The following is a 23,478-nucleotide window of genomic DNA, read 5'->3' as shown; positions in this document are numbered from 1 at the left end:
ACATTTATAGACATTTCTGAGAAAAAAAAGCAGGAGTACGGAATAGACTTGTCTCCAAAGCAAGTAAACTCAAAGCTGAAGAGCCTGCGAAAGCAGTACAACATTGCAAAAGACAATAACTCGGGGAGGAATTACGATATTTTCTGTGCTCTCACAACATCTCTATCAACATCTCTATCACTAGGGCTAGGCTGTTGAAAGTGAGGCGTAAAACTTCCTTTATTGCGACTTTTAATTATTAACCAAATAAATGAATGGCAATTTGGGTAAAAAGGATGAATTTTAACATGACCACCCAAAAAGTATTGTTAGCAGAAACGGGTACTAAAAATACCGTATTTTATACCATATTTTTATACCGTATTTTGTGCAGTTGCAGCAGAAACAGGCCCTACGAGTATGTTAGTCAAATGGAATTGTTACCGCCGAAAGCAGAACACAAAATGAGTTCAAATCTTGAATCAATTATTTATCAACCTCTTCTACCAGTTTTTGTATTTGAGTTTATATACTTTGCTGAAACTGTCATGGCCTATTGAAGTAATAAAATATATTTGTATTTATAATAAAAATGTACAACACTAAACAAAGTAAGAAACATTGCAATTCAGCCCACAATTGAAAACACTAGTTCGTATTCGATTTAAAGAAATAGACTCTAGGTTCCCATCAACAAATATTATTGGAATCTTTATTCATCAATCACGGTTCTAAAATCTTTAAAAACCTAAAATATTTAGCCTAAAATGGTTGTTTACCAACTGTAGTCACAGAATGTTTAAACAAAACCCCTTCAAATACAAATTTTTACTACATTACAACTACATTTTTGTTTGCATACATCTAATTGAATTGATAAATTTGTGTGAAAAGTGATTATTAATCGTTTGATTATCAATGATGCTAAATTCAGTCAACTTTATATATTTTAGTTATTGTAAATACTAAAAATTCACCCGTGTATGATGATATGTGCCAAATTATTTTATTTTTCCAAGATAAATACTTTATAGTTTTGACAAGCATGCCAATCTGCTCTATACCTTATTTCCAGTCATTTATTTTTTTTAATGATTTTAACAAACTGGATTTTTAGAGATTCCTTTATTTAAACAAGTTCTTTGTCATTCTGTTAACCTATTATTATTTTCAGCAATGCCTTTTCTGATTGTACACTGTATTCATCCTTGAATGCTTTTAAAAGAGTATTGTTGAATTTATAAATACCTTTTAAACTATTTTATATTGTTATAAGTTGTTTGACAAAATCAATAGTGTTCATTATGGAAAAAATATTTAGAATGTCTTCAACTGGACTACTATACTATGAAATTTCAACAGCACTTTATTAATATGCATTATTACATTTTACATAATAATGGAATGTTATTTTTCGTTCAAAGATCACACACAATCTATACAAATTTATTGGGCAACCATGGCATTAAATTTTACATTTTTTTTTTTAAACAAAACAAAAGACAATCTGCAATTCATTAGAAATTTTGGTCATTTGGATAATAAAGTAAAGTAAATAATAAAAAAAAGTATCACAAGTATTAAAAAACCACAACATAAACTACATAGCTAACACAAATACTATTAACAATAATGTTTAGTATGTAAACCAGGTTTGCATATTATGATGGCAATTTGGTTAAATCTAAAAAAAACACACCAACATGAGGCCTGTTTTGAGTTGTGTGCATGACGTGTATTAAATTGCCCTGGTATTTAACTGACCAATCACAGTACATACATAATAATTAAATAGCATACTTTCTCCTGAGATTTTGCAAGATTTGTGAATGCGTGTATGAAAACATGCAATAAATTTGGAGATAAAAGTATGTAACAATTTATGCAGATGTCAAAAGGGTATACTTGTTATGGCACTATCCATATCATGTAAAATTATAAAAAGTTTAGCAGCCATTTTGTTTTTATGCAGATTAGGAGGTCAAGACATGAACAAAATATTTGGTATTCACAATGTTTATATTTAGCATACCCAAATTGAATGTTATAAATACCACTTTTACCTAAAAAATGAATCTAGGATGTCTATTTTCCAGAAATGGACCTAGACTATAACAAACTAAATTTGATTATTCTGATTTAATGTGATTTGCTGTGATATCTTCCTTCTTTATCTCTTTATTCTCTGGTTCATCTCTTTCGTCTTCCTCATCAAAATCACTATCTTGCATGTCTTCATCAATTGTTTCTGAAGTACAAATTGTGTAGCAAATGAAAGTAATCAGGAATCCAGGCAGTATGATAACAAGGCTAATAATCACGGGTTGTGCTTTCCATATTGCCTGTAAGATTAATTTAATTAAATTTATATATACAGTACTGTAGATGCAACCTTTTCATCTCAGAATGCCTGAATTACCTCATTTGTGAACATATTCAAAATATAATACATTTGATTTGCCATTTTTTGATTTATTTTGATTAAATGTATTTATTTTTAATTCACTTGATTGCATCCAGTAAATCAGAAACAGTTTGCTAACAAAATGCTAGAATTAAGGTTACGTGCTAACAGACTAATTACAATCTTAATAAACATTTTAATTATCCAAAAATGGAATCAATGTTGGCGGCAATTATAAAACAATTATTGACAATTAACAGTGAAATAACAAGATATGAAACAAGGAAGAAAATGTATTCATAATGAAATTAAATGTTTAGATTGCATTGATATACAGTTAAAATATTATCAATAAAGTGCACAAAAAAATGATGATCCATGCGTTTGGTCAACAGCATAATCAGTGCACACAAAAAATCAGTACTAAGCCAAAGAAAAAATAACCCCTTTGGACGGACACTCCTGCAAACGAATGTAACTGCCTGGAAAAAAGCAAATGACCTTTACCTGGTAAGTGTCTCACTAAAAGCGTAGTGTACCAAGCTACCGTAATTAGAAATGACAATAACCAAGAAGAAACATGATAAATAGGTCTAACCGAAAACCAATTCAAAATTAGATATAGGAAAGTTTGCTCTTGATATGAAAAAAACTTTTATATTAGACACAAAATAGAGGGAACACTAAAATTTTATTTTCTTCAGGTCACAATGGTTTATCTGTGCGTAATATTAGTATATTATTATTAGTATAACGTGCACTTGTGGCATTTGTGCGGCAGATAACCTAACTCGTCCATAGTGACGAGTTCAAATCTAGTTATTTAAGTCCTGCTCAAATGATTTTTTTCATTTTGTTGCTGAAGATTTATACTTGATTTATATTGATTGTTTCCCTTATTTTAATAAGTTATTAAAATAACTTATATAATTCGTAATTTTGTATATATTTTCTTAATTTGTTGAATTGTATTTCAATTTTTGTTTTATAAATTGCAATAAAGTTTTTATCTATCGATCTGCCTCAGTAGTGTAAGCTCTGGAGATTGTTTTAATATCATCTTCAATTACTTCTTGATCTCCTGACCCACTCTTAGTCCTTTTCTCATAACTGGAATTATCCAGAGTTTGATCTAACAACCATGAATGATGCAAAACCTGAACTCATTCATATCTCTTCATGTTTAACTTTTAGGCCTGACAGAGGACTCCCTCTACAGTCGGGCAGCAAAGTGCTCATTTAGCCATTTAAAATGCTAGTGTTTAGTGGAATATTGCCGACTTAGTCGGTTGAATTTTATATCCACTGAATTGTGGATATGTATTGGATATACTTATAGGCCTAGGCCTAAACCTTTTTAGGACTATTATTAATTATGGGAAATACTTTGCCAAAGAAAAGACTGGAATACATTGTGGCTGTCGGAAGTTTGTAAATATATAATGAAAATAATGTAGCCTAGGACTGTAGGTAGGAGGAGAAAGTAATTTGGATGGTCGTAGTAAGATATGATTCTTTAATGAAACATACAGTAGAGATGGCAACAAAATTGAAGATAACTGAAGTTGACATACTATGACTGAAAAGCTGTTTTTTTTCTTTCAGGAATAAACTATTGTTTATTGTGCTGAAAAACATCCCTATTATAATACATGTAAATTGATGTATGTAACAGACGTCTTTAAAATTTTTTATTATCGCGATAATTTTAACTCAAAGCAAAATAGTTGGATAGGCATATTTTACTTCGACGTAAACAAGATATTACATACTGTATGTAAAATACTTTTTGTAACCAAAGTGGAGTGGAATCGTGGCAGTTGCAACTTGGCTAAAGGAAAATAAGTGATCAAATTTGAATTATAAAAATTAAATTCTACGAATATTTATTTTGCCATAAAGAACAAAACAAAAACTAAACATACAGTACAGTGTACTATATGTACAGTAATACATACTGCAGTATTGAGCATCAGTAGCCGAGACGTCTGGACAATCGAGTATAATCGTTATCAGCTGTCTGGATACCCAAGGCTAGTGCTAGAAAATGGCGAAAAGTTCATTTGCTGTCAGCGAAATGAATCTTGCACTTTTCTTATCAGAAGCAAATCATCAAATCCTTTTATCAGTTTGATTTTATATATAATCTGGATAATATATAATATAATTCATGAAATTTGCAAATTTTGGAGTATCCATTCAGATGTATCTTCTACTGAGCTTCTCATGCTTTTTTTTAATTGCCAGAGTTGCTTCTAGGGATATTTAAACTTTAGCGTGTTCAAAATGCAGCTGCCTGCTAGTCTCTATTTCTATAATCCATTCTTCTGAACATAATCCCACCTATGTTAAGAAACCTATTTATTTTTTTGCATATCTCTAACTTTTTCTTAATTTTCTAATCTTCATCTGAACAACATCTGAAAAAAATATTATCATCTATAACCTAAATTATAAAAGTTATATAAATTCATTGACTACTTACCACAACAGTTGTAACTAATTCGTAGAACACACGATATATCATGCGAAATAAAGAGTTTCCACCATAACCCTTAAATATAATAACAAAACAAAATAATTTTTCAGTTTTGAATAGAAAACAGAAAACAAATCTGTGATTAATCAATTGATCCCATGAGGCAGATCGATCACACTCAACTCTGTGAGTGTTTACCACTTAGGCCTAGATCCTGTATCTTTTATTATTCATACTACATGTAGTAGCCAGTTTGTTATCACAATAAATATACATGTTATCATGGTCAGGGAAAAAATGCTGTCTTAGCACTTAGCAAAATAGTAATTGCCGATTGCCGAGCTGAAATTCCAGCGTTAGGTCAACCATTGGATTGGCGATGCTCACGAACGCTAGTGGACATGTTTCGTAAACGGGAGAATTTGTGAGATTCTAGAGATTATTTGTGCATTAAATAAGTCTAAGTCTCAAATTATAATGTAGATTATTATTATTATTATTTTTAATATTATTATTATTATTAATTATTATTTTACACATAATTTCGCATAGAATTTGTAGCAAGTATTTAAATGTTTTACTTGCCTTTGCTGTACCATTTGTGATTGAATGTAAAAAGTCTTTTATAGATTCCTTAGATGATGGCATAACTTCATCTAATATGTAATACACTTGTGTTTCTGTATTTAAAACAACTAAACCTGGAATTTCTATGTTGCTGCAAAACAAACAAGAAAAATCAAAAATGTAAAAATTTGAATTTAAATAACAATTATAATTGTGGAGAATAAATATGAAGAAAACAAATAAAAGTAAAACATAGTATAGCTCCTATATTTGAGATAAAGGTTGATTTTATATTTATAATAACAATTGTGAATGCATACATTGCTTAATTTACCATACTTTTCCCAATGAAATTTTACTTTTTAAATTTCCTAGTCCTATAGAAAAGAAATTTTGTATTTTATAACACACAATTTAATACAATAATTGTACAGCACCTCGACTTTAAACAGTCAATAATCTTAATACAATTTATAAACTATTACAGATACAGATTAATTTTATTGTCCAATATAAATGGAAATTACAGTGCTCATAAATTATCTTATAAATTGTATAAGGGAAAAAAAGAACTATCTAACAAATCTTTTGTTATAATGCCGTATCCCAGCTGGGTAGAACGAGTACTTGTAACAGTCCGTCTGCACGTTCACCGTCCTCATCCTACCATACGTACGATAACGGAGCCGATAATGTTGTTATGAAGAGGATGATTGCCCGCTATACCTAGCACCTTCAATTCGGTCTTCATACCCTTTATTGATATTCCCTGCCCAACATACAATAACCCCAAATAGATAACATCACTGATGAGTAAAACATTCTACAAATATCCTGCTATACAGTCAGACCTATTGTGTTTTCGAAAATCAATCTGCATTTCTTTCATTTTATTTAATCTGTAAATCAAAAAATCTCAGAAAGGTACAGAGAAGAATTGTTGTTATCAAGTCCAACCATAGACGAGTCGTCCGGAAATGTTATCATTATTATAAAATTCTGAGACAAAAAGAGTAGCTGAAATCTCTACTGTGTTTAATCTCACTCATGATTAGGTTGGATGTGGATTGACTTCTGAAGAAGGAAAAATTAGAAATCAATTCATTCAGTGTAAGCAGTAATTAGTAAAACGTTATAATCAATCAATCAATCAATCAGATTTATATAGCGCCAGTATCCATAATAATGTTCAAAGGCGCTTGACAAAGTTAAGCAGGAAATGCCTCTGTGTAAAAATGGGTTTTTAGTCGTGTTTTAAAAGTGTTGATGTTTTCAGATGTCTTTATGTCGATTGGCAGTTTATTCCACAAAATGGGTGCTGCACAGGAAAATGCACGATGGCCATATGTCTGAAGTTTCCATTTAGGAACATGAAGGAGAAGTTTATTAGATGAACGCAGTGAACGAGACGAAGAGTAAGGAACAAGAAGATCAGCAACATACTGAGGTGCAAGTCCATTTAGAGCTTTGTATGTAATGAGAAGCAGTTTGAATTTAATACGGAATTGAACGGGCAGCCAATGCAAGTTCCGAAGTACTGGTGTGATGTGTTCATGTTTTCTAGTACGAGTGATGATTCTGGCAGCAGTGTTCTGAGCACGCTGAAGAAGAGATAGTTGTGAATCCGGTAGTCCAAACAAGAGTGCGTTTCCATAGTCGAGTTTAGCAGAGAGTACAGCGTAGATTATGGTTTTACATGATTCCGGAGATAAATATTTCCTGATGTGGTTAATTTTTCTAAGATAAAAGTAAATCGCTCGACAAGTATTAGAGATATGTTGTTTAAAGGTATGTCTTTCATCAAAAGTGACGCCAATATTCTTTGCTGATTTCACCAGTTGAACAGTAGAGCTGCCAACATTAATATGGTCGAATGGGAGAGATGATATGTCAAACTTAGAGCGAATAAGAATGACTTCTGTTTTCTGGTCGTTAAGTTTAAGTTTGTTAACGGTCATCCATTGCTTAATTTCATTTACACATTGTTCAACAGAACTGACAGCAGAGCTAGAATTCGATTTAACAAATGACAGGTACAGTTGATTATCATCGGCATATTGGTGAAAGCTTAAATTGTAGCGTCTAATGAGTTGTCCAAGGGGTGAAATATAGATGGTAAACAGCAGAGGGCCCAGAACAGACCCCTGTGGTACACCAAAATGCAGAGGTTTAGGGTCAGATGTTTTGCCATTGACGACTATTGATTGGAGCCTGTTGGTTAGGTATGAGCGGAACCAGGAAAGTGCGCTTCCTGTAACACCGAGAGTTGAAAGGCGTTTAAGAAGTATTGCATGGTCGATGGTGTCAAATGCAGCTGACAAGTCTAATAGGACAAGCAGAACACATTTTCCAGAATCTATGGAATTCAAAATATCGGTAAGCTGATTGGAGAGGTTCAAGCAAGGCATTCTCATTCAGATACTTATGTATCTGAGCTGCAACAGTCTTCTCAATTATCTTGGAGATAAAAGGAAGGTTGGATATAGGTCTGAAGTTTTTCAGAATTTCAGGATCCAGTGTTGGCTTCTTTAGTATGGGTGTGACAATAGCAGATTTCATTGAGTCGAGTACTTCACCCGATTCTATTGACAGATTCGTAATTTGTGAGATTATACGAGTTAACTTAACATTACATAGCTTTACGATAGATGTGGGTAGAGGATCTAGAACACATGACTTGTTAGGCGACTTTGTAATGATAGCGCACATTTCATCCTCTGTTACGGGAGAAAAAGCATCAATGTGTGATTGTGTTGGAGGTTCGAGATCGCTATAATCAGTGGTAATCTCCTGTTCGTCTAGTTGGATTCGGATGTCAGTAATTTTCTGGTGAAAGTAGTTACTAAATCTGTTTGATAGGCCTAGAGCAGATGTATGCGAAGGGAGTTTGTCAAAGTCAGAAGAGCAACATAGGGTGGATACAATTTTGAAAAGCGATTTATGATTAAGATAGTTATCATTAATAAGGTCAGTATAGTACTTAGTCTTGGCCTCACGAATTAAACTGTTCACGTGGTTGTGTGACTTGCAGAGTAATTGTCTGAAAATTTCCAATCTATTTGAACGCCACTTTCGTTCAGCAGATCGTTTCTGCTTCTTTGCTTCCAGGATTGCAGGCGTTATCCACTTACAGCTTGGACGAACAGTGATAGTGCGTGTGCAGAGCGGTGCATGTTTATCCAGAAGAGCAGACAAGTTGGTGTTGTATATATCCACACATTCTGAAAGACTATTAGGAGGATTGTTAAATCCGTCTATTGTGCCTAGATCTCGGATGAAATCATCATCAGATATGGATGATATACGACGGAACGTTATTTTCTTCTTACGAAGTGATGGTTTAGAGAGACATAATTCTGCAATGATACTAATTTTATCACCATTACACAACATATTACATACCTCATAGTTATATCACTGATTTCATGATTCCCTTCCATGAATCCAAACTGAAAGTTACTGCAAAAGGAATAAAAACACTATGTGTCATCATTTCTAGTGACATCAAAATTGTATATTTAAATTAATTAAAAACAATTTTTTGCTTTAACTTGTGTTTTACTATAATTTGTTTTTGTTATTTTATGAAAGTCAGAGTTGGAGGGTCACACCATTCCCAGGGATAGTGGTTTTTCTGCTCCACTTTTATTGTGTTGTCTGCTTGTTTGTTTGCTGAAAAGAATAAAATAAAATTAGAATAAATAACAATGGTACTCCTTAGAAACTTTCCTTCTGAACAATACCATAACAGCTATACCCCAAAACCATTATGTTGGAGGAAATTAAATAAATTAATGTTTGCTAATTTTTATTGATACCCCAGTATTGGCAAACTGCGTGACACAATTTATTATGCTTTTTAAAAAGATATTTACATTTGCCCAACAAACCTGTTTTAATCTTTTTGTATGTCTAGATGTTGTTTGGAGCCATCGTTATTTACTTGCTAAGTTTATTGGGAGCCCTGTTTTGCATGATATCAATGGCTTAGTCTGTGATGTTGAAGACTTGAATTATTAAAAGTAAATATATTAAAGATGTATTGTCCCCCAAAAACATGAAAAATGAAATAAATTAAATCATACTTTGAATAGGTTATTTTCTAGTTTTAATAAAGTTAATCACTTCTGTAGAAAAAAAAAACGGGGTAAAAATAATGTTTTCACTTATAAAATAACACAATAAATGGTTAAATTCAACCAAAAATCCATTTACTGCCAGCCAATTTGACCATTTTTTTCTTCAAATACTTAGGTACGAGTAAGCCAAATAATTAGGTACAAGTTTGCATGGGTACGGGTTGGTTTGGGTACGGGTTAGCCAAGTTGGGTACGAGTTGGCATGGGTGGTACGGGTTGGTTTGGGTACGGGTTGACCAGCACCCTTTGGTCCTAGTATTTTTTTGCAAGCCTAGCTAGTGTGGAAGTACCAGCTGCTCATTTGCATACTGCGTCTGATAAATGTGTTCGCAGTTTGTTTGGATGGATAGCATATGACTAAACAAGATCACGTTAATGACTTCCTGCAGGTTCATATAGAACATCATGATAAAGAAACTCACAATAATTTCTGAATGTGAACCTAGCTTGTATGAATGCCCTGTTTAGACTTAGCAAGATTTTATAAGTGATAATTAGTTATATTATTATTATTATTATTATTATTATTGTGTTTAGGATATGAAGTTAAAACCTAAACCTGAGAATTTAACCGTATACTGCATGTATTGACTAATTTGGCAGTATTTAAACCTGGCAAAGTTGTAAGTTATCACAGTAAATGTAACATGTTATAGGCCTATTTATGATGAAGAGTTATCAAGATATTTAACCAAAGTTAAGAGACATTTGTATATGTACTTCAGCAATGGTTTGTGGTTACATACTGTAAGATTAATATGATTGTTGATATTTTGTTAATGCTTTTAACAGTTTAATTAATGACTGAATGTTTTCCGTGAAGATTTATAACTGTATGTTATATGCTATGATATAAGATCAGGATTATTAATGATTCATTTCTGTATTTATTCTAATTATAAATTGAATGAGATTTAAAGCTCAGGTACAGGCATGAATTTTAAATATAATATCTAGTTAATTGTAAATAAAATATTTGTAATAGAAATGAAGACGAAAAAACATGAATTTCCCTTAAAATTGTCAAATACAAAATTTGGCAAAATTCTGCTATAAAAACCAGGAAGACTTTTTTCAGTAATTAGGTAGTTTAACCTAATGTAATAACATGTCTAGTGACTCCCTAGAAGGTAAAAAAAGATGGTGGATATATGGTGGATACTTTTTGCTATAGCATGAAAACAAAACACTGAAGTTGAATAAAAATACCAGAAACGTAAAATTCAAGTTATATTACCTATATTTAGTCATCTGATAACATATTTTACCACACCATTTATTTTTCAAAGATTTTTAAAAATGCCTCTCTATTTACAACAATTGTGTACAAAAGAATAGAGATTTTGAATTTGAGTGTAACACAAATAAAACTCAAAAAGTTATGAAACATAGGGGAAACTATAGATCGATAATTATTGGAATGTATGATCAATAGAAATGTTTTGCCCGCACCTGGCCTTTAAGACACGTTTATTGAATAAACTATTTCATCTCAAATTTTAAACCGTGGTATATCTACTCATTTGCTGACCTGTGTGTTGTCATCTGACCTTTCTCTACATTAAACCTTTTGTATAGTGTCAAAGTGATTGCTTACGTTAGCTAACATAGTAGACAAAATCACATAAATAACCTTACTGTCAAGGTGAAAGAATTTTATAAAGGATTGTCTTTTTACCTGTGAAATTCTTCTCTCCCATTTACAGCTATACTTTTAATGTTCTCCATAAAAGTTGTGTGCGGATGACGATAATTGCCTGTACCTTTATTAACAATGGCTAACACAAGAAATTTACCTGAGAAGATAGCAAGCACAGTTCAATAATAGTTTTACCTAATAAACATTTAAAACAGCAAGAATTAATCATTGTATGTTGGGGTAGAACAATAATGTTCAAAGACATTTTCTGATATTAATCTCGTTGAGAATGATTAGAACAAAATGTAAATACATATAATAGTGTAACAGTAGAATACCATATACTTTGGTAAACAAAAGTGACCTCTAAATTGTAGATGTGTCTCGTACTGTACACTGGTCATTGATACTGCAGTGGCATAACGCAGGGGGAAAAGTCCCCTGGTTTAGCACTCAAATACTGGGTTGTTGTATTGAGGCGTTATGCTCTGGGTCCCCTGGGTTTAGCCAGTGAAGTCTCACAGCCATTATGCCGCTGGTTGTAAGGACTGGAGTTTATTCAATTTCTTAGGTAAATTTTCAGCCACATATTTCTGCCATATCATGAAAAAGGCCAATTACTAAATTATAAGAACTATGTGAATTGTCAGAAATTGGACAGAGGGTTTGCTGTAAAAGGGAGGTTCACACTCCGGTATAACAGCATCCAATCTGATCCAGAATGCAACCAGGCCCAACGTTGCTTAACTTCGGTGATCTGACAAGAACCAGTGTTTTGACATAGTATGGCCGTATATAAAAATAGCAGTCAACTTTTCAATAGATATGTTTAAAATTAATAATGATATTCCTGGTTCAATATCAGCCGTGAAAACAAAGCATCATTTGGATTGATTTTAATTGAGGTTTGTGAAAAAGAATCTTTACCTGTAGATACATATTGGTACAATGTATCTCGGCTAATTCTTGGAAATGCTAGGAACCTTTCATTTACAACAAAGTTTCTTATGTCAGATTTTAGAATAACACTATCAGCAGCTGTGAAACAGATTGAAGATAAAACTACATTTGTAAACCGATGCTGTTTTTCTAATTTTTTAAATTGGCAAGCTAGTCATGTGTAACAAAACCGGTTAAATGGAGCTGGTCCAAAATAAAATTAATGATCGTGCCGAACTGCTATTAATATTGACACATTTTTATGAGATAATTTTGTGTTTTTTGGTTCTCTAAGCTAAGTTACGATAAAGCAATGGCCTTGTGTGCTGTGTCTATGCTTTGTGAACATCACACCATCTTTTACCAAAAGTTTGTAAATCTAGGTATAATTAGGTAGGTAATATCTTAGTAATCTTTAGTCCTATTGCCCCTGATGAAATGTTGAAAGTCTGCTTTTAATAAAATTCTATTCTCTTTTGATGTGTGTTTGCAACGTTTCCCATTTCTATAAATTTTATATTGTTATTCTTTATATTGAACTGATTTGAAAGTTTCAATGTGGGAAAATCCCATACCTTTTTCCCCTAATAATTAGTTTTAATTGCGCACTCCACGACTAAGGCTAAGCTTAATCATTTTGTTGTGTAATAATAAAAAATATTGTTGTCTTACTTTGAAGAATAAAATGTACACCGTCTTTAAATACAATACAAGAAACTTCATCATTTACTTTAACATCTGTTGGTAAGTCTTTCTTTAACACTTTGTAAAATACTCCAAGTAATACAAACTCCTCTGCAACATCTTTATAATATTTCTACATAAGTCAACATTTTCACTAAATTAGAATTTTAAAGTTTGCAATCACTCTTTTAATCAATGAACTTAATCACATAAACACAATACAAATTTTCTTTTATAGTTTACAAGGGTAGAAAGTCAGTATGTGTAAATGTTCTGCAGTCAAAGTCTAATTTTACACAATATTTAGGATTAATTTCATTTCATGAAATGTCAACCGAATAAACAAATTGCCATCCAACTTTTCTAGACCAGAATTTTCCAAATCTCGAAGATAATCAATCAGAATAGGAAGCGTTTTCGAGATATAAGGGTCAAAGTTCAAAACAATGTAATATATGTATTACCCCCATAAAAAATGAGAACTTGGATTTTTTTTTAAAGAATTACAGGATTTTGTACGCAAGATCGGGATCGACGGGATTGTGTTTGTGGACTACAGGATTGTGTTTTTGGACTATGGGATTTTGTACACAGCATCGGGATTGGCGGGATTTTGTTTGTAAAAGTACGGGATTTAGTATGCAACATCGGGATTAGCGGGATTTTGTACACAACATCGGAATCAGTGGGATTTTGTTTGCAAAAGTATATGATCTTGTACGCAATAGTGGGATGTTGATTATATATGGGATATATATATATGTCTTAACTATGCTATAGTGTCTTTTTTATATTGTATCGGAAATGTCAGTGGTTGTTTTTAAAGTATGGCGAAAACAAGTTTTTCTTTTAATACGTAAAAGGTACTTTAGTCGATAGGACTAGAGACTTAAAAGAACTTTGTAGTATATAATTGTTATAGTAAGGATTGCGTTTCCCTTTACTGTTTAATACAAAAATGGCGGATACCATATCATATTGTGTTGTCAGTTTAAAAAAATGTACAAGTCAAGTGGCATCATCGACGATCATTTAAGGTCTTAAGCGAAACCTTAAGTTGGCGTTCTTTGACAGACACATAAAGAAGAGAGTCAGATAAGCTTATTTTCCTGGCATCCCACTGCTAACTTTGAACAGTATATGCAACCTTGAGGTTGAAACCTTTTCTTTCTCTTCAGAAAACAAAATTTGTACTACAGTATGCACAGGAAAATGTTTTTAAGAAGATAACATCAATTAGGTTGTACAGGAAAACTATTTGTGGTTAGCAACCATATTGAGGCTCATACTAACAATATGCCCTTGATAAAATGTGTGGTCTGTCTGTGTAGTGAGTTGTGGGTTCCAGTTTTTATTAGCCAATGAAGGTAAAAATCTAAAGCATTATTGACCAAGATAATAGATCTGAGTCAATGTCAAAAAAGTCAACTATATTCTCTTAATATTTTCAAAAGGGAAGAAATCCTGGTGGTCCCTTATGAAAGATAATCAAAACATTTGAAACATATAGTACAGAACTTGACAATGAAAAAACAAACATATTCTTAGAAACGTTTCTACAAGCTTCAACATTGCTTTTGTGCTCTCAACAAAAATTACTACACCACCTATTATGGACCTTGTGTGGGTGGGTGTTTTCCAAAGTTATTTTTAGCGTGCAGATTTTAGCTCGCCGGCTTTTATACCTCATTGTTAACTCGCGTTTTCTATAAAATACTTAATAAACATAGATTAAAGATATATATAAATAAACCCTTAAACAAGATCTTTCAGATACATATAATTTGTATTCACATGGGTACAAGTACCCATGTACTTCAAAGAAATGTCGCGTCATCATTCACTGTTATAATTGGTAAATTTTGAACTTTGACCCCTTAAATCTCGAAAACAATTCTGGTCTAGAAAAGTTGGATGGCAATTTGTCTCCTTTCGGGTGGCCATTCCCCTTCTGCCACCGAACTAATGCGGAACAATGTTATACAATATTTGTGATTTAAGAACTTAATTAAAAACATACACAGAAGATCATATACAAGCAACTTACATAAATATTAGACTCTTCATCTGCATTAGTCATTACAAACAAAACATCATTTTCTTTTATAGCTTTTTGCAATTCTGAACTTCTTGCAATTGTTTTGACAGGTGGCCTACAAGATACATGTACATTAAATGTAAGAATAAACAAATGACAAATTATTTCTTAGTATTTAAACAACCTACTGTAAAAACAGAATTTTTATAAAATGCTATAATAGTAATATGCTTGTGTGCGAATCTGATTGTAAAGTCGGGGGTGGGATTATACCCGACAAACTATGGTACTTTAATAAAAGGGCTGTATACACAATGCAATGAAATTTAAATAACCAATTTATTTTTTTTTAACTGTTGCTCTGTGATCTCAATTTCTTTTTATGTTATTATAGGCACATTTATATTTTTACTAGGACAGATATGCATTTTTCTTTAAAAAAAAGTTTTCATCCTGGAAGTATAGGATAACCCTGCCTTTGATGAAAATAACGTCATGATTAGTTAGAGCAATAATATTGTGATGATACAAAATTTGAGAAACAGCTAACTAATGGTATAAAAACCTGGTGATGCATGTGAGAGAGACTCAACATACATACCCATCAGCTCTTTTGGCAAATGTAACAATCTCATCAACAGTTCTTGGTCCACTAAATGTATGTTCTATGCCATTTCTAAAACTGTTACAAAATAAAATATCATGTAATAGTTTACCATCTGATATACAATTATATTACATTATATAGCACCTAAAATAGATTCTTGTCATTTGATTGGACGTTTGCAGGTAACATGATAAAATATATTAAGTGCCCTATCAATACTCTCCACATAGCATGGTGTATTCCAATTTTTTCAACCTCCTTAACAAATGGCGATATCTGGTTGCAATACCTTTCAACCTGAATCAAATGTATCAAGGCTACCTAGCTAGGCCTATATTTTTATTTCATTTATTCATCTCAAAACAATAAACAAAACAATAAAATACACAATCATAATAAATAACAGCCAGAACATGAGACAGGGCACCCCAAAAGTGAACTAAATTCAAATCAAAATTGATTATAAAACAAATATACAGATTAAAATATTAAATTAAATAATGAATATTTTATATTCATTCTATGGTACAAATAATTTCAAGAGGTGAACAATGAAAGGTAATATTTTTATAAACATTCAACTACTGTATTTATTTATAATATATATACATTTGCAAAGAATATTAGGCACTGTCTAGAATAATATTCTGTATAACAATTTTTATTAATACGAAAAGTATAAGTCCACTACTATTTCAATAATTATCTAGTGAGTATTACCAGTGGTGCTACAAACAAGTGAATAATTACTCATTCGAACATCAGATTTCAATTATTTTAATTATAATACAGTATTAATCTTTTTTTTCTAAAAGGTATTATTTCTTTAAACACTAATAAAGAAAGTCACACCCGCCTTGATAATTGGATAGACTTAAACAATGGCAGAGCGAGCCCTGGTATTAGCACATGGTTTTCTACAATTCAAACATTTCCATTCTCAATTTTGTTTACAAAATAACGCTCAACTCCCACTCCACTCAAAAGACGTACTGTACTGTGTGGAGCAGCGTGTTTTTCACGCTCGACTTCAGTATCAATCAGCTATTTGATGCGTCAACACCACCTGTTGTGGGAAATCCCCAGAGTACGTGGAAAAAAGAGTATGTATATTGATATCAAATTCCATGTGTGTTTCCATGTAGGCTTCCGTTCAAAAGGAGGGGATCGGAAGGCCTATTATGAAATTGTCCATAACCCATGTGTATAGGCCGCAACTAGGGTATGACCGGTGGTGGTAAAAAACGTTCTGACCGTAGTACTGTAAACAGTACTGGGAAGTAGATTGTAAATAAAAAACCTACCTACCGCAATAGAAATTAATAAGTCAAAATCGCTAGTCAAATAGTTTTTGGATGACCCCTGACAATTCAACTAGATAATAATTAGGACAAACTCAAGTGTCAAAACTAACAAAAGGCCAATTGTCATGCTATCCCACCGTTTGCTGAATCCCAGTTTGCCTACTAGTCATGTAATGAATATGATCACACCAAGTCGCCATACCAAAATCCTAGACTGTATGACTTACGAAAAATCGTACTACAATCAATAAATTCTATTACCTAATCTAGGTGCTTTTTTTAGCTAAGCTATTGATTGTGCTAGAAAACCCACCCAGATATATACCGATACCTAGGGTGACACATGCATCAAACTCATTCAATAAATCATTTCCAAAAATCTACAAACTTGAAATAAAACTTACAATTTGATTGTGGGAAACCCTCTAACATTGAAATGATCCATTGCTCCTATAAATGTATAAGAAACAAGAAGAGGTTATTTTCAGTTGCATTTTTCAAGAGGAGGTTATTTTCAGTTGCATTTGTCCTTTTCACGCTGCTGCTTTAACCAGCTACATACATGAGGACTACTCATTTAGAAGCTATAATCAAGCAGCAGTTATAGTTCTAGAGGCCGACGTTTTTGATAATTTGTAAACTAGACGGGTCATGCTCAAATTACAAACCCCAAAGCACGTCTGGGAGAAGAGAATGTAAACATTTGCTGATAATACAGTATTATATACATGTAGACAGCAATCTGTAAAATCTTGTTCAATAAATAATGACTTTGTTCTTGCAGTCAACCTAGGCCAGTATAATAATAATTCACTGTCAAATAATCAAAACATTATTTTGGCTGTCTTGGCTGGTATTTACAATGAGTCCCATTTGACTGTCAATCTACACCGATATTATAATACTGTAATTCAGATAATCATTGAATTATTATCAAAACAGTCCATATAATATTAATGTTTTTGTTTGTAATAGGATACAATTTGTTCACACTTGAAGCATCTAGGCTTGATGAAGTGACCCCCTATGAATCCTACTTGGAACTAAATGCGACCAAAACCAAGGAGATGATAGCGGATTTTATGAGGGAGAAAGGATGCAACCCTGGGAAGTCCTCTATTGATGACGAATCAGTTGAGGTTGTTAAGTCCTTCCAATATTTGGGGACAATTTTTTAGGACACCCTAACATGGGAATTAAATATAGAAATCATAGCAAAAAAGGGACATTAGAGACTTTACCTATTGAGAAAACTTTAATATTTTAATGTTGACGAAACTATTCTTAAAATTAAAAAAAATAATCTAATCAATTTCAGGTACATTTCAAGTCATTTTGAGCATTTCAAAATGTTGTGCGTTTTTTGTCATAGTTTCTAAACTAAATGGTGAAGTTTATTTTTATTACATATTCTGGAAGTTGATGAGTTGTAGATATCGGATCATGCATCAATATGGCTAACCGGACATTGTGACAACATCGTATGGCCACTCTTTCGTCATAGCTCATCACATTTATTAGAGCGCATCTCCACTTATCCGCATTCCATTTTCCCCCATAGTTTGATATTGTCTAGATCAATCAATTATCTTTCGCATGATTTAACATTTTTAAAATTTTGATGATATCACCATGTTCAAAAGCGTTAATTACTTGGGTCACTTATTTTCATCATTACAGTAATTTTTAATATGCTATAGCTCCTCAGAATGAAAAGTGATACTCATGATTAAAACCTTTTCTGGAAGCTGTTGAATTGTAGATACAATTCATGTACAAATTTTGCGCGTCGGATGTTGTGACATCATCATATGGCTAGTTGAATTATAAAAGTCGTATTTTTATATTTTGCATAATAGTTTATCACATTTTAAAGAGCGAGCATCCATATTCTACGTATCCAAATTTCTTCAACTCGTTAATATGTTGTTTCTCAAATAATTCCCTTCCAAAATTGTTATCTACGTGTTTCATTTTGATGATGTCATCATGTTAAAAATTGGAATAAAAGGGGGATCCCGTTATCTCCACCTATTCTGCACTGCAGGCATATGGATAATTGTTTTTCTGTGCACAATATTCTAACGTATAACGTGCACGTGGCGTTTGCGTGGCGGATGACGAGTTCAAATCTAGTTATTATAAGATGTTGTAATCCATCTCCTTTTTGTTAATTGCCCTATGAGGGATGAATAAAAATATATACTGATACTGATAAGTAATGTACTCTACCAAATTATTGTTTGTTTCTACGAACGACGCCGGCTGGATCATCTCCACACACAAGGTGTGAGGCGATTTTTTTTTTTTGCCGTTTAATACGGACATGGAATAATTACTTACAGACACATTACATTAAATGATGTAATGGACAAGGATTCGTCAAGCAAGTACAGTAAATATAAAAAATTACCTAAGAAATGTCGTAAGCTTTTTGTTCCAGGAGTTTCATTGTTTTGAGCAAGGCGACGAAAGACATGAAAATAAAGGGCACACAAAAATGTTGGGCTTTACAGTATATGCCATTAAATAAATGACATGAGCTGAATGCATGGAAGTGTACACCAAAATGCGTCAATGAGGCTTATCCTCATCACATGTTAAAAAACAAGAGATTTAGAAAAAACTTACATTTAAGTACTGTACTGCATCTTTAAGTGTATAATAATGATTATTAATCTTTTTGGGTTGTATTTTTAGAAATGTAGCTTTTTATGAAACAATGTAAACAGAAAATTTAAAATGTGTTTATAGCTCTAATAATAAAATAAATATACTGTAATACCATCAATTGAATACTTACTAGAATTTTTGGTGCCATCTATTACAGCTACTCTTATATGTGAATTTGACATTGCAAATGTTTTACCAACTGTTGTCCAAGTGGGCTTTAACTGCTTACAGTGTCCACACCAGGGTGCATAAAACTTTAGTAAAACAAAAACATTCATACAAATATATAATTCATTATCATATACCTTTTAAAATATATTATATTAAAAACTGAGGGTGTAAGTTGCATCTATCACTACATCTGGCAACATTGTCTTAAACATGCTCTAATTTAGTAAAGAATTAATTTTATAAAATGTTTAAATTGATAAATGTTAACATTCTTATGACCTGAAGTTTAGGAGCAGGTGCATGGCTAGTTGTGAAGATGTAATTGTGTGTAGATCACATATCATACCTCCAAAATTTAAAGAAATGTTCATATTCAAGATAAAAATTTTGTCAAAATCTGTTCAGTTGTTTTGACATCTGGCAAAAAGACAAACAGGTATACAAATAAAGAAGATTTTATAACATCTTTGGCGTAGGTACAGAATTAATATGATATCATAAAATATCATGGATTCAAATCAAACTAGATTCTGCCCAATGCAACTACTCCAAGCTTGGTAACTATTTCATCATATGTTCATATAAATTACTTCATCCAGCACCATTACTCAAAAAATCAATATAAGCAAGGAGGAAATATACAGATATTTCCTCCATGATATAAGCATGTGACTCATGAGCTCATAAACAGGAAACAGAAAAACAATAGTACTAGTAGTAGTGTACTGTTGGTACACAATGATAAAGTAATTCACTTTTTTTCAATACAGGAACTAACAATTAAAATGCATTGTCATTAAAAAATAATCTTTATCCAGGATGTTTTTGTGATCTGGTTTTGGGGTTATACAGATTGGTTGTGAATGTTCTGTACAGTATTTACAAAACAAATTTTTACCTCTGCCAAGGAGGTATATGTAGTATATCGTGTTTGTCTGTCTGTTTGTTTGTTAGCAGGATTACTCAAAAAGTAATTACAAATTTACCAAAATGAAAATACAAATAGATATGTGGTCAAGGACCATTCCATTAAATTTTGGGAATACGGTCCCAATTCTGGACCACTTTTTAGTTTAATTTTCAGACCTGCTAGTGTTGAAAGATAGGACAGAATTTTTCAAAAGCCGGCGAGCAGTCTTAAAGTAACAATTAAACTGAAATTGCATTTTCTCGACAACTTGTCCAAAAAACTTCATTTTTGTACAAGAGGCAAGAGTTATAATTTGTGATTTGTAATTTTAAAACATAATTTGATTTAATTTACAGGTTTTTTAATACGAGTAGTTTTCAAAAACCTATTTCTTTTAAAATTCACCCGTTTGTTTATGGCGTTGCTATTCTATTTTTAGTCAACTGATTATTGTTAGTTGAAAGGCTGGTTACCTAACCATTACACCAAATTCGCATACACATGCTTGTATTGAAATTAGCCTAAATCACACACAGCATTGAGACACACACAAATATATATATTCCCGCCCCGGAGAAATCTTATGTAGGAGAATTTTACAGTAGGCGGAGGTATGCACTCTCGGAGTGGCTTTCTTGTTTTTTTATTATGATATTGATAAATTTGTTTTGTTATTTTAACTAATATCATGTACAAGATAATCTCTATACCAACTACTGGTACAAATACTCACTGAAACAAGCCAACTTCCTTCTTTACTCAACTCAATAAATCTATGGTAAAAAAACAAATGCCATAAATTTATTTATTTAATTAATATTATTGAATATATTTTGTTGCACACCTTATAAAATATATCATTTTACAAAAATGAATATATTCATGCAACTTAAAGATGTATTGTCCACCTAAAAAAAACCCTAAAAGTTTTTTTGTTGAATATGCCATTTTAATGTCACTTAATAGTTATCCACTTTGACCAAAAATTGGATCAAACAAAAATTTATTTACCTGAAAAAACTATAATTTAAAGCAAAAACTCGTCAAATTGGCTGCCAGCCAATGGATTTTTGGTTGAATTTAACCATTTATTTTGTTGTTTTATAAGTGAAAACATTATTTTTTCATTTTTTTTCCTATGGAAGTGATTAACTTTATTAAAACTACAAAATAACCTATTCATGTTTTTGGGCGACAATGCTTCTTTAAGTATAAATTTATATCAAATTGCCAAAACAATTATACATCCTCCACCCCATTCCACAAATATCAAGTTGGAACTAAATATTCAACCACACCATTAGCAATATGTCAATACTTTGTTAAATTTAAACTTGCTTACTCATCGCCCAATCTGAGTACAGGATTAAAAGTTCCTTCACCACCTCCTAAGACAAGCATCGGCGTAAATAAACAAACACCTGTGAATAAAGTACCCATATGATTAAAACTTATTATGGAAGCTGTTGAATTGTAGATAGGAATTCATTATAAAAATGTTGTCTTCATTCATTGTCAGATAAAATACAAATTGCTTGTAAATTGTAGTACCTTTTGGGTTTAAAAAACATTAATTTTGTCATGTTCGAAATCTGCCGCGATTGATCGACGCTAATGTTTTTATGACCTTAAAAGTAGCATTTGTGACCTGTAGTAGACAACAACAACTAGTTGTTGTCTCAGCCTACATGTAAAATTACAAAATCAGCAAGGATACTAGGCCCCTGAGGCCTTATAGGCTTACTAATAAACCGTATGATTTGCCGACATTGCCTAGGTAGGCCTATTGGTAGGCTAATCTTAAGTGTAGTAGCTACAACGTGTAATCATGATCTAGTGTATACACTCGTCGTTGTCTACTTTTTGTGGGAATAACAATACAGTAATAGCAGTGAATTACCATAGCAGCACTTTTATTCACAAAATATATTTAAATTAAACGTGTATTTCAATAATACTAATAGATAGAGTGAGTTTTTAACCATCTATTTTTAGTTGCTCTTTTTTTTATTCTTCTTCATAAACGTACTTATGAGGCCCAATTCAACAGGTGCGAGGCGGAACTAGCGCCGCTAAACCCTTAGGATAGGCCCTATTATAGGCCTTGCCTAGATAGATAGCTAGGGTAGGCCTACTAGGGTCTACTACTAGCCTAGGCTTAGCTAGCCTAGCCTCTCTGATCTGTAGTAGTAGTAGTAAGGTAGGGATAGTGGTAGGCCTGTAGGCCTCTCTATCTAGTAGGCGCCTACCCAGCCTAGGCTAGGCCTAGTCGGCCTAGGCCTACGCTTAGTGCAGGCTATTTTTTTGTATTGAATTGTAACTTACCCGACAATAGCAGCAACGATAACATTACTATTATATATATTATTATTACGGGTTCAGATGTGAAATTCAATATGATCTGATCATATAGGCTTCAATTCCTTCTAAAGAATCAGAAGAATGAGCAATCTGCGGTTGAAAGATAGTGTGTGTAGTAGGAAGATTGGGGAAGATCAAAGAATATATTATCACAAGAATGAGTAATTCGCGATTTTCCCTGTACAGTAATATTGTCCATGTGGTAGGGCGCCGCCATACGTGAGGATGTATACAACTTTTTGTGACGGTTACACTAATCTAAAGCCTGTTTTCCTGTCGATTAGCCGACGCTAGATCGTCGTTAATCGTTAAAAATGATCAAGTTGAAATAATAACGACAGCGAGAACCTTTTCCTGTAAATCGTTAACATTTCAATGTTTACGTAGAAGATCGCCGATTATTGTTAACGATAGCATCGAATAATTACAACGTCGACAGGAAAACAGACTTAAGCCTGGACCACCGGTAGTATTTTCATGATACAAAAAATGTTATCAACTACATGCCAACATCATGTTAAATGCTGTTTGGATATTTAATTGTTCGTTTCATGCAATTTATTTAGTAAAAACTGCCGAAAAAA

At 32.3% G+C, this 23,478-nt stretch overlaps 1 protein-coding gene across 2 annotated transcripts; it reads right to left on the bottom strand.

The window, feature by feature from the left end:
• Window positions 1–675: 675 nt before the first annotated feature.
• On the bottom strand, window positions 676–23,018 carry LOC144849538 (protein disulfide-isomerase TMX3-like). Of its 2 annotated transcripts, XR_013613983.1 has the most exons (15): window positions 22,859–23,018; window positions 21,876–21,954; window positions 21,267–21,306; window positions 19,583–19,706; window positions 17,184–17,229; window positions 15,470–15,550; window positions 14,878–14,983; window positions 12,819–12,963; window positions 12,135–12,245; window positions 11,247–11,364; window positions 8,832–8,888; window positions 5,448–5,580; window positions 4,869–4,937; window positions 823–2,321; window positions 676–791 (listed from the first exon to the last, which is right to left on the bottom strand). XR_013613983.1 is itself a non-coding variant. In XM_078706478.1 (14 exons), the coding sequence occupies exons 1-14, from the start codon at window positions 22,881–22,883 to the stop codon at window positions 2,109–2,111; spliced, it is 1,347 nt and encodes a 448-aa protein (XP_078562604.1). In that variant the 5' UTR covers window positions 22,884–23,018; the 3' UTR covers window positions 676–2,108. The 2 variants fall into 2 exon arrangements, 1 of the variants encoding a protein (XP_078562604.1); XM_078706478.1 differs by having other exon boundaries at window positions 676–2,321.
• Window positions 23,019–23,478: the final 460 nt, after the last annotated feature.

This window comes from Antedon bifida, chromosome 8 (assembly GCF_963402885.1).
Source record: "Antedon bifida chromosome 8, ecAntBifi1.1, whole genome shotgun sequence".
Lineage (NCBI taxonomy): Eukaryota > Metazoa > Echinodermata > Crinoidea > Comatulida > Antedonidae > Antedon > Antedon bifida.
This window is presented reverse-complemented; position numbering and strand designations above follow the sequence as displayed.